Genomic DNA, 13334 nt, shown 5'->3' on the forward strand with positions numbered 1-13334 from the left:
GGCGGCCATGTTGGTTTGAGAGCAGGGTCATCGGATACGATTTTTTCAATCAAGATATCCTATTAAAAATAGTGGCTAAGTTTAATTCTAGTTAGCCAAAAAGATTAAGTGGAGAAGATTTTTGTAAAAGACTACAAACAAATACGAAACATTGTTAAAAAATGATTATAAAGGGCAATAACTCCTTCAGGGGTCAATTGACAATTTTGGTCATTTGACTTATTTGTATATCTTACTTTGCCAAACATTATTTTTACAGTTTATCTCTATCTATAATAATATTTAAGATAATAACCAAAAACTGCAAAATGTCCTTATTATTACCAATTCAATGGTAGCAACACAACAATGGGTTGTCTGATTCGTCTGAAAATTTCAGCGCAGATTTTAACCTTATGAACATTTTTACCCCATGTCAGATTTGCGCTAATTGCTTTAGTTTCTGATATAAGCTAAAAACTGCATTTTACTCCTATGTTCTATTTTTAGCCATATCGGCCATGTTGGTTGGCAGGTGGGGTTATCGAACACTTTTTTTAAGTAGATACCCTTATGATGATTGTGGCTAAGTTAAGTTGAATTTGTCACAGTAGTTTCAGAGGAGAAGATTTTTGTAAAAGAGTACACACATTTACAAAAAATTGTAAAACATTGATTATAAAGGGCAATAACTCCTTAAGGGGTCAATTGACAATTTTTGTCATTTGACTTATATGTCGATCTTACTTTGCTGAACATTATTGCTGTTTACAGTTTACATCTATCTATAATAATATTCAAGATAATAACCAAAAACTGCAAAATATCCTTATAATTACTAATTCAGGGGCAGCAATCCAACAACGGGTTGTCTGATTGGTCTGGAAATATCAGGGAAGATAGATCTATACCTGATGAACATTTTTACCCCATGTCAGATCTACTCTAAATGCTTTAGTTTCAGAGATATAAGCACAAAATTGCATTTTACCCCTATGTTCTATTTTTAGCCATGGCGGCCATGTTTGTTGGCAGGCGGGTTTGTCGGACACATTTTAAAACTATATACCCCGATGATGATTGTGGCTGAGTTTGGTTAAATTTGGCCCAGCAGTTTCAGAGGAGAAGATTTTTGTAAAAGTTAACGAACGACGGACGCCAAGTGATGAGAAAAATCAATTTACCATTTGTTTTTGATGCGTTTTGTTATTTGATTTTGCCATGTGATTATGGACTTTCCGAATGGATTTTCCTCTTAGTTCAGTATTTTTGTGATTTTACTTTTTGCCCATTAGCCAGGTGAGCTAACAAAGACTCAGTTTACAAATTGGAACTCTTCTTTGGCAAGGTGCTATTATATCCGACCTTAATGGACTGAAAATATTTTTTTTTCCTGCCTAAGGTTTGTTGTCTTCTAAAAGTACTTTGTCTGTTTCTTCCATTGAGGCATTGAACACCAAATCAATAATAAAGTCAATAATTTACCTTGCCTCTTAATAGACATATATCCTTTCTATATTTCATGTGCTGGCTGATAACAATAGCAGTCAGTATAACCTACATATATGTTACCCTAAACATGCACATTTGAATAAGACATGATGCAAATACTTTCTTACATGTACTTGGTTCTAGACTCTACCATCCAACCCTGAGATCACTTGGTTGGTCAAACAACTGTTAAAATATTTATCATAGCTTACCAGGACAGAAAGCTTGGAAGACTTGGTCACTCAAAACTGCCAATTCATCAAAGCTTTGTACATAGAATCTGTTCTCTGAGGCTGGTTCAGAGGCCATGGCATCCAATTCATGGGTATCTCTTGGGTAACCGATACCAATACCAACAGCATAGATATGAATTCCTTCTGCACGAGCCTGCTCTGCCTCTGGAATGGTTCTTTCGGAGTTTATGTTTGACAAACCATCAGTTAATATAAGTACTACATTAGGCAAACCATCACGATCCCCATTGGCAGTCGTGAACATTTCTGAACGCATTATTCTCAAACCATCAGCAGTGTTTGTACTTCCATATCTATATGGAATGGCATCAATAGCGTCCATTAGGTCTTGTGAGGTGGTGTAGTCATTCATTTGGAATTCAACATGGCCTACAGTACTGTATGAAACAATTCCAACTTGTATATTACCAGAATCAAAATCTGCATCTTTTAAGAAATCTTTACAGAAATTCTTCATTTTCTGGTAGTTAGCATCACCCACACTGGTTGAGGAGTCCAATATTATCACAATATCAACTTTGGCCTGACAAGAAGCTATTTATAGAAAAAAAAATTCATCTAACTTTGTTTTTTATAAATCCTATTCAATCTTGCAATTTTATTACTAAAAAAATGGAAGATGTCTTCTTTCTTTTATTCATCAATGTGAGTTCATTTGTTATCAATAAAAAAAAACACACTTAATCCAAAAAATAATGAGGTCAAGGTCATATTTATTTAAAACTTTTTGTTGATTTAGCAAAAAAAAAGTAAAATACTTACGCTTTGCAGTTGTAGTTGTAGTGATTGGCACTGAAAAAAATGAGATCAATAAAAGCTTAACCATAATCAAAGAATCAATTAAAAACAAGAAGGCACGAATTGTTATGCTAATCTTATCCTAATTCATAATTCAAAGTACCTGGAAAGAGGAAGTTGAAGTTTGAAAGATCGCAAAAGTTCTCACACGTTATATTGCATCTCATTATACCAATCGGCTGACAAAAAAAATGTCAGTCTGTTCCATCAACCAGAGAAGTTCATTCAACACATTGAAGTTTAAAAGTATGTAACATGTCTGAAAAAAATGATCACACCATACAAGTCATGAAAATTTAGCTACTGGCCAATTATGGATGCATTGTGTTTTACTGTAGAAATGTTAGACAGAAATAAAACATTAACTGATCCCCTTTTTTCATAGGCGTAAAAAATCTAGTATAACCATTGAAGGAACAATAAACTTACAGATTCATCAATCATAACAAGGTTCCATTATGTAAACATTTTGTAACAATTCATTCAAGTAAACTCATAGTCTCATTTAAATCTAGTCAAATGTTATCTAGACTTAATGTCAACCTTAATCCTTCTATAGGTACGAGCTATTAATTTCATCACTAAAGGTTTTCAAGACATTGTCCAGATGAGGAACAGCAATAAACAATGGCGCCACATTTGAATTCTTTATCTTTCTTCTCAAAAGATACACAGTTAGCATTAAAGAAAGGAATTACTCATTACTGATATCATACTTACAAAGTACTCTGAGAGACGTCTGTTGACTTTGTCCAGTTCCGACTGGATTGTCAGCAAAACATTGATACATTCCTGTATCTGATGTATCTAAATTTCTGATGGTCAGGGATGGTGAGCTGGGAGAGACACGAGAGTAACGCGAGGACCTGGTATCAACATCAACCATCTCTCCTCGGTCCACTCTCCTCCAGTAGACAGTTGTTTCCGGTGGACTTGCCACAACACCACATTCCAGAGTCACCTCTGTACTCACATCTCCAGTGTATTCTCTATTCGGAATTGACACAACAGGTTGAGCTAGAAAATAACATGACTAGAGTGAGATATGAAAGTCGATTATTTATTGCTTAACAATATCACAACTCAAAAAAGCTTTAAAGTTGCATAAAACATATTCCTTAAATTTAAATGCAAAGAAATATGATTAAATTATTTAAATATGTTACACACAAAAGGTGATCGGCATCATCATGATTTGTTTAGGCTGTTTCAATCATATTCAAACGTCTCTTACTTTTTATGAATAAGTTACGAGTACACGAGGTCTATTGGTGTAAATGACGTCATTGAACGATACACTGTAACTGTCAATTCAGAACATAAGGATTCTACGGAAAAAGGCAAGATGTAAAAGACGTCAAAACATGGATAAACCAACGATGATACAAATTTGTTGAAAGCATATTTTAAAAAAATAAAAGTAATATTTTTAAATTTGATCAGTAAGCAAGTTAGTATGTATACAAATTAAATGGACATAGGTTTAACATATGTATTTGTGGTTTGTATACACAAATACTTTTCCACAATTCAAATCTGAATTTTTCATCTTTCTTCTCAAAGGATACACAGTTAGCATTAAAGAAGGAATTACTCTTTACTGATACCATACTTACAAAGTACTCTGAGAGAAGTCTGTTGACTTTGTCCAGTTCCAAAAGGATTATCAGCAAAACATTGATACATTCCTGTATCTGAGGTATCCAGATTTCTGATAGTCAGAGATGGCGAGCTGGGAGACGCACGAGAGAAACGTGATGGTCTGGTGCCCACATCCACCATTTCTCCTTGGTACTCCCTTCTCCAATAGACGGTGGTTTCAGGTGGATTTGCCACAACAACACATTCCAGAGTTACCTCTGTACGCATATCTCCAGTGTACTCTCTCTTCGGAATTGACACAACAGGTTGAGCTAGAAAATAACATGACTAGAGTGAGATATGAAAGTCGATTATTTATTGCTTAACAATATCACAACTCAAAAAAGCTTTAAAGTTGCATAAAACATATTCCTTAAATTTAAATGCAAAGAAATATGGTTAAATTATTTAAATATGTTACCATTTTTATGTAACAAAAATCTGTTCCTTCTTTACCAACAGCAACATAACAAATAATTACATATTGATAATTAGTTAACCTGTCTTAGTATGTAAAGCATGTCACATTTCCAGTTTTCTTTGTCTTTTACATCAATATCAACCGTGTATTACGAGAAAGACAAATATTTCCTTGCACCTATATCGCTTCAATCAAAACGAATTACTCTCTTTGTGCTATAAGTTTTGTTCTGAATTTATTTTGATTTTCAATGAGTTCGCCCTATATGCCTTTATTTAACCCCCCCCTAATACTCGTAGTAAAATATTTGCCATAAAGGTCCAATGAAAAAATATCAATATAAATTCAAGCCCCACGAGGGTATTTTTAAATTTTCAGAACAAGCAACTCTTTGAAACCTGAGTATTTTTGAAACAACTAAGTTACCTGAGCTGGATTGATAGATATAAATTCTGTAGCCTCAACATCGATTGCCAGCATTCCTGGCAATAACTATTCCGGAAAGTACTCTCTTAACCATATACCCTGAATGCTGAACTGTTTCTGGTTTCTGTCTTATTGACATATCCTTTAAATCGCATTTTACAAAACTATACTAACCTCCAGTAATATCAACTTCACCGTTAGTACTGGATCCAACACCAGCAGCGTTCTCTGCAGTACATACATAGGTACCTTCATCCTGAAAGTTTGCATGGTTTATTGTAAGGTAGGACACGCGTACTGTAGAACCACTGTATTTTCTTCCATCTTGTACTACCGGTGTCCTTGAATCACCTTCGACTCGATACCATGTGACCTCCTTGACAGGTATATCGGACTTCACTGTACATTCTATTGTCACAGGTTCTCCATATAGTACAGGGCTTTTGTTTGGTTTGATAAATACATCGGGTTTCACTTTAAGAGAAAATTAAGTACTTGTTGGAACTGCGAAAAGGTTTGATCTTATAATGTTTATTGTTGATTTAAACTTGCATTATTATCTCCCTTTGTCCATAATTATTGATAGCACAGAATAATTAAGAAACTATTCACTACTTCCTGCAACTTTTAAATAAAACGGTTTTGGTTAATGATTCCAATCATTTATTACTGTAATATCAGTTTATATATATTGTTTTTCATTGTATTATAAATTGAATGAAATGGATATGGAGAGAATTTAAAAGATATTCGACTCACTGCACTATGTTATGCATAATCAGAAAGACCAAAAAGAGGACTAAAATTAGATATCAAGACAGTGACCTTTTAACTGTACATAGTTTAATTTGTTTTGAGTTTAATTTGTTTTGTGTTTTTTTTCTATCTCTTTGATGTAAACAATGACCATAAAATAAAGGTCAAGGTCAGATGAACCTCCCAGTCAGACATGAACACCTTACACTCATTATTTACACCACCTATAGTTGACCTATTGTTTATGATATCTGAGACACGGTATTGACTACCAAAACTTAAACCTTGATCACAGATTCAGGAAATGAAGTCGAAGATAGGTGGAAAAACGCAAATACAAAATATAAAAATATTTTTTCCATACAATCACTGACCCATCTAAATAGGTCAAGGACAATGGAAATACGACAGACGAAAACTTCATGATATAAGGCATATGGAAACAATGTATGAAGTATCCAGGTGTTCTACCTTCTGAAATACAAAGCTTGCAACAAATACTTTACACCGTCGCCGCCGCCGCCAGCGGATTGTATCCTCTATGTCTCTCATTCCGCAACATTCATTGCAGCCTAGACAAGAATGATTTGACAACAAGTATACGTGCTTGTTGTAATTATGATATGTTGAATCAATTGTTATATAGTTAAACAAGTTACTTCAATTATGAAATTGATTACATATAAAAGTTGCAATCTATAGTGGTCACTAGCATGAAAAAACTGACGTTGTGAATTTAGACCCTGTCCCGCAAATTTATTTTGACCCGGATCTTAACTGAGGATTATTGACAGTTTTTCTGATAAAGGTTGGTTGTCTCAGATTACTCCAGCTTTCTCCACCAATTAAAACAGCAAGGGTGCTGAAAAGGTCGAAATCATATAAAAAATTTAATTTACCTTTTGATAGACAGAAATGCTCTCTATGTTTTTTTATGTGCTGGCTGAAAAGGTACCCATTGGTATGAAATGAGGGAATGTTACTCTACAGAGACTCATTATTCTGGTTTCCAGCCAATTGGCCTGTGTTTTGATAAGAAGAGAATTAATCATAACTTTGGTTAAACTGGCATCAAGCAATAACACTAGATACCAACAAGTAACTACGCGACAACGAGAGTAAAACTAAGATAATATTTATCATATCTTACCTAGACAGAGAGCTTGAAAGACTTGGTCACCCACAGCTGCCAAGTCATCAAATTCTTGTACATGGAAGCTGTTTTCCGAGGCTGGTTCAGAGGCCATGTCATTAAATTCACTGGTATCACGTAAACCAATACCAATACAATAAATATGAACTCCTTCTGCACGAGCTTGCTCGGCTTCAAAAATGGTTCCTCGTGAGGTGGTATTTGACCACCCATCAGTTAATATTAGTACTACATTCGGCACACTATCACGATCACCATTGGAAGCCGTGAACATTTGTGAACGCATTATTCTCAAACCATCGGCCGTGTTTTTACTTCCATTCCTATACGGAATGGCATCAATAGCATCCATTATGTCTTGTGAGGTGGTGTAGTCATTCATTTGAAATTCAATATGGACGCTAGAACTGTATGAAACTATTCCAACCTGTATATTTCTAGAATCTAGATCAGCATTCTTTAAGAAATCTTTACAGAAATTCTTCATTTTCTGGTAATTATCATCACTCACACTGGCTGATGAGTCCAAAATAATAACAATATCAACCTTGGTAAGACCACATGCTGCGAAAATAATAATTACAAAAAAAACATTCTGAAAGTATTATAAACTATGCTTAAATGTCTATTCAAAATATATATTGCATTTGGAGTTCCCTACCCATCAATTTACATTTGATATGAAACGCAGAACCAATATGAATACTGTTAGTTACATAGATTGCTACTGACCTAATACGATATATATGGGGCTAGTAAATTCCATATAGGGGGAGAGCGAAGCCGTGTATTGAGATAAGCACCGCCTACTAACCTAATATGGAATATATACAGTATATATATATATAAGTACGTCTGAGTCAGTGACAACCCTACAACAGATGTATCCATCGGATCCCCATCAATGATGGTGATACATGGCTGTGTACATAATGTATATACAACTCGTCTAAATATCAACCCAACAATGTTAGATCTGTAAATTGGCTTTCGCAAATTTTTGGTTCTTCCCTCGCCGGGATTCGAACCCATGCTACTGTGATATCATGACACCAAATCGCCTGCATTGCAGCCGTCCCGCTAGACCACACGACCACCTGGGCTCTCAAATAAAAGAGCTTTCGCTGGCCGTGTGTTACCTTTCCACGTCAGTTTTAATCTAGCGGCGTACTGCAGTGTACATGATATATAAGGCATGAAGATGTTATTGTTACAGATCAGCTAAATTATCTATAGTAAAGGATCCTACAAATTAATGTAAGATACAGTCACAGAAAATACTTATTTATAAGTCTGTCTGAGTCAGTGACAACCCTACAACAGATGTATCCATCGGATCCCCATCAATGATGGTGATACATGGCTGTGTACATAATGTATATACAACTCGTCTAAACATCAACCCAACAATGTTAGATCTGTAAATTTGCTTTCGCAAATTTTTGGTTCTTCCCTCGCCGGGATTCGAACCCATGCTACTGTGATATCGTGACACCAAATCGCCTGCACTGCAGCCGTCCCGCTAGACCACACGACCACCTGGGCTCTCAAATAAAAGAGCTTTCGCTGGCCGTGTGTTACCTTTCCACGTCAGTTTTAATCTAGCGGCGTACTGCAGTACATGATATATAAAGCATGAAGATGTTATTGTTACAGATCAGCTAAATTATCTATAGTAAAGGATCCTACAAATTAATGTAAGATACAGTCACAGAACTTTAGCAGAAATTTAGCTGATCTGTAACAATAACATCTTCATGTTACTGAGATATCGTGGTACTTAATCGCCTTGCACTGTACCCGACGCGCTAGACCACTCGACCACCTAGGCTCTCTTAAAATAAATATTTCGGTGGCCAGGTGATACCATTCCTCGTCAGTTTTAATAAAGCATCGCAACACAGTACATGATATATAAGGCATTCAATCTTTTATTTAGACTTCCGAAGGTCTAGTGCGTTGAGATACCTATCTGTTGAAGACTATATGTGGATATCTGTGTGTATCTGTATATAACTTTTGATATTTTTTATGTTAGGTTTCTGTCATAATTGATGTCTATTCTAATTCAGATAGTTATTTTTTAGTTTATTAGTAGGTATTTTTCTTGATTGTATAAAATTTTATTAAAAATATTTCACTTAATTCATGACAGCCATAGATTTGATTTCATTTTACCATAAGGTTGGGGATTATTATATTCAATTATTTTGTCCAGAGCGAAATCTACGGCTGCCATGAATTCGATTCTAATAGGACAAATACGGTAACTGTGCCAACCGTGAAAGCACACGAAACAGTTTTGGGGGTTCCGGTTTACAAGTCATATAATAATATGCCAGCTATGCTGGCACTTATGGTAGAAGCATCGTTTTGGGACAAAGAACGATAACTCTTTCTAGACGACCCATCTGAAAAGTTTCGTCAATCTCGCTAAATCTCGTACGATTATTTTTTTTAATGGCGGCCGAATTTAACGTTTTAACGCGATCTTGAAAAAACGGGACAGATCGGAATAATTTCTATGTTAAATACGACATGAATTTTTATTTGTTTTCAAAAACAAGAATTCAGAAATGTTGGCTACTTGTGTAGCTTATTTGAATTTTATTGTACCACGGAAATTACCGAAGTTATGACAACAACATCTGACGCCATGTTTCGTCTGCTTCAACATTCCATTATCAGTGAGGTCAAAGCAAATGTCCTAAATAATCACAGGTACTTCATTCAAAAGTCACAAAATCATAATTAACGATAACATATTTAGCGTAAAAGTTCCGTCCAGCCATGGGAACAAAGAAAAAAATTCTACAAGCAATACATTTCGCATTTTTTTTTACAAATTGGCCATGCCGGGCAAACTCCGGTGCACTGGTTGACCATGACTCCTTATGTTCATCTGCCACATATCATTATTCCCCACACCAAGGAACAGTGATAATTATACAGTTGAATGTGATCACGGTTATTCATGTAGTCAATGGCGAATCCAGCATTTTTCATAAAAGGGAGGGGGGGGGTGACGGTGCGCTCCAGTCATGCTTCAGTTATTCCCTATATAATCATCATTTGTTTTCCCAAGAAAAGGGTCTCCCTCTGGATCCTATGGTAGCCCACAGACTAATTCAAAACTTAACAAAAGTTAAAACATTCAAATAATTCACAATCTTCTAATTCTGTACTTCCTAAATGGCAAACTCTCAAGACATCTTTTCATCGATTATGTCACACCTTATACAGTCCCAGGAAATGGAAACTGTTTTGTTTTCTCTCTCTAAGTTTAATCATAAAAGGAGACTTGAGTCTGAGTAGTACATTTAGAACTGACTACTGTATATATTGTATGCTTCAATATTGTCCAAAATTGGATTTTATGGGAAGATGGAGTTATTAATATGATAACCCATGAGAATAAACCAGTGTCCATGATAGGTATATACAGGGCATGTTACTTGGAAGAATGTGGGCTACATCCTTTAAAATTCAAGCTGCAGCAGTCACCTGCATATTTTATGCATCAGTTTATCCCTGATCAAAACATTTTTACTCTACCAAGTACTTTATCACTATATCACTATCAGGTTCACATTTCAACCTATTTAGCAATACACACTTATGATATAACATCACAGTACCAAAATTGTACTCAGTAACCAAATTGCACCTTTTCAACAAAAAATACCTGCATCTGCAATTATCTTATTATCTTCTTTTTACTCTGGTAGATTAATTAATGAGTGATAGATTTCTCTTAGAAGAAATTTAAAGGTCTGAGTGACTATAAACTATACAGAGAACAATACCTGTTGTATTTGTTCAATGGGACAATAGAACTGCAAAAAGTTTAAATGGACAGGTCACTATCAGGTGAATCTATGGAAAGGTTCAATTGGGTTTCAATAAAATGAGCAAATTAGATGTGTTACCATGAATATCATTTTCTTCCAAAAATAATAGTTACAGCATGAAATAAAACAAAATCTCTGTTTATATCCCAGTTTAAAGGATTTGAAATTAACCATACATGTAATGATGTATGGAATTTGGGTACTGGTCTCATTACAGGATCATGGATTGTTTGGATGTAATTTCAAACTCATTTTTCAATGACTCTACATGGACTCAAAATTAAATTGGTGTAACTCTATTGTATACAAGGGAAGTCTACAAAATAAGCACAGAATAAACTTTTGTCTGGTACATAAAAAAGTTGGGTAAAAAAAACTAACAATTTAGGTAAAATTAGAGTATTCTCATGTTAGCAACTTCACAACAGACTTAAAAATTTATTTTCATGACCAAAAAAAAAAAGTACAAACCTAAAGACAATAAAATGCTTTGCCATGCACAGCCTGATACGACCACAGATGTATATTGAGCATATAAATAACACCATTTTTTTTATGTCAGTTGAAATCAAACATATTTTACTTTCGGATCCTTCAATATGGACTAATTTGAAAACAGGAATCAGGTAGACCCACATATTTCTATTCAGCAGAAGTCTCGAACTACATGTACATATCTCCTTAATTTCATATGATAGTAAGTCCTACAAACTATTGAAAATGTGTACATTTAATTTTTTTTCTAGCTCCTCTCATGTGAAAGCAGTACCTTTTTGGTCACTATTTATGTGTTGCGTCTAAATAAGAATTGTAACACTTTATAGTGACTGAACAGGTTAAACAAATACTTCTTAGGAAACAGAAAAAGAAGACAACTTGAAACAGCACAGCCATGCCAGTATATGTATGTATAAAACTCAGATCAGAATAGCATGGGCAATGTGTTAGTTCTATGTCCTTGTGAATTTATTGTGAGGAAAGTTATCAACAATTCTGCAGATAATGCAATTTTATCAAGTGTTTTGTACATTGCTGTTAACATTTTCATACAATCAGTGAAACATTCAAACAAGCTATACTAAATTTTTATTACTGAAAGTTTCAAACATTGACACATGTTTTATTTACCAAATAACTTGTGTTTCTGTGAGAAAAAAATCATGTGCATTTTTGGAAATAAAGGGACAGAAGATCCTTTTCCTGCTCCGGTGCATGTCAATTGTGAATATATACTTACAGTTACCAAATATATTTTCTTTATCATGATACTCACATCAACATTATCATGATTATCAAGAAGTACAAATCATAAGAAAAACTACAGATAAAATATTTAAAACACCCTATTTTGAGTGCATCTCCTGCCAAATCAGTATTTGTTGAATCTATATATACTAGATGAGTATAATTAATGTAAATAAGGTAATTTTTGGAAGAAAAACTCAAAATTTTGAAGAAAAAAAACCACCCCCAATAATGATGTACTATAACCCCTTTTGTGTATTGAATCTTCTAGTAAAATTTCATAGAGATCCATTCACTTATACTCAAGTTATCGTCTTGAAACCAATGTGTCTACTTGAAAACAACTATGACATCATTCAGCAAATTTTTTACATGCTTATATTTCCGATTTCCATTCTCAATTTTATTTTGCTGTCATATAAAAACTTGAAAAGTAAGCTACATCATGTGCATGTTATACAAAAAATATTTGCAAAAAAAGACATAAAGCTGACTCTGAATTAGTACAAGAAGTTGATGTAGAACATGTACAACTCACAAACTGAAGATGATCAGAAATACAATTGTTTTTTATTTGAGTCAGATTTTTTTAACGAAGCCCTTCAACTAAAATTATTTGGTCAAAATTTAACACTAGTATTAATGTTTATCATAACAAATTGGCAAATACGGCCTAATTATTATACGGCCTTTATTATCACCTAAAAAACTACTGTGTACAGACTTACATGTGCGGTTTGGGAAGTTTGGGAAGTTTTTATGTTTTAAGATATATATAAAAGTTAAATTTAATTTGCATATATATCTGAAAGATAAAATCATTTTTGGTGAAGATCTGGATTAAAAACATTTTTTTTGTCCTATGCTTGAACAGATTTTTTATTCATCAATTTATGAACCAGAATATTTTTTCAGGAAAAATACCATAACCCCTCATGCCTTTTCAAGTTCAATGTTCGTTCCCTAAACATTTTCTATCTGAACTTATAATTTCATTTTAGACATGTAACCTAGGACATTTGTTCTGAACATGCATGAAATATTTGCCACTGGACGTTAAACAACCAACAACTAATCAAAACATAGGACATTGTCTTAGTATAAAGCTGGCATTTAAGGTAGCGCCTTCCTCATATTATAAATAATATGATTTTATTAAATAATTTATTTTTAAAAACATACAATTTTCAAATAAAACTGTTATTTTTATTTTATTTTATTACATTCTGAGGCGTACAAAAAGCCTGAAAATTCCCGGTGTTTAGTTGCCAAAGACGATTACATAATTTCGCGAAATTTGTTTTTCATGACATTTCTAA

The 13334-nt window shown here is 34.0% G+C and overlaps 1 protein-coding gene across 1 annotated transcript in view; it reads right to left on the reverse strand.

Annotated features, from left to right (window-relative positions):
• The window catches only part of LOC143058156 (collagen alpha-3(VI) chain-like), a 68611-nt gene that overhangs the window by 12420 nt on the left and 42857 nt on the right, over window positions 1-13334 (reverse strand). Inside the window, exons 11-16 of the mRNA XM_076231619.1 lie at window positions 6917-7483; window positions 5185-5484; window positions 4139-4435; window positions 3243-3539; window positions 2487-2516; window positions 2133-2258 (exon numbers count right to left, since the gene is read on the reverse strand). Coding sequence (XP_076087734.1) covers window positions 2133-2258; window positions 2487-2516; window positions 3243-3539; window positions 4139-4435; window positions 5185-5484; window positions 6917-7483 — 1617 coding nt within the window. The remainder of the gene's footprint in view (window positions 1-2132; window positions 2259-2486; window positions 2517-3242; window positions 3540-4138; window positions 4436-5184; window positions 5485-6916; window positions 7484-13334) is intronic.

This window comes from Mytilus galloprovincialis, chromosome 14 (genome assembly GCF_965363235.1).
Source record: "Mytilus galloprovincialis chromosome 14, xbMytGall1.hap1.1, whole genome shotgun sequence".
NCBI lineage: Eukaryota > Metazoa > Mollusca > Bivalvia > Mytilida > Mytilidae > Mytilus > Mytilus galloprovincialis.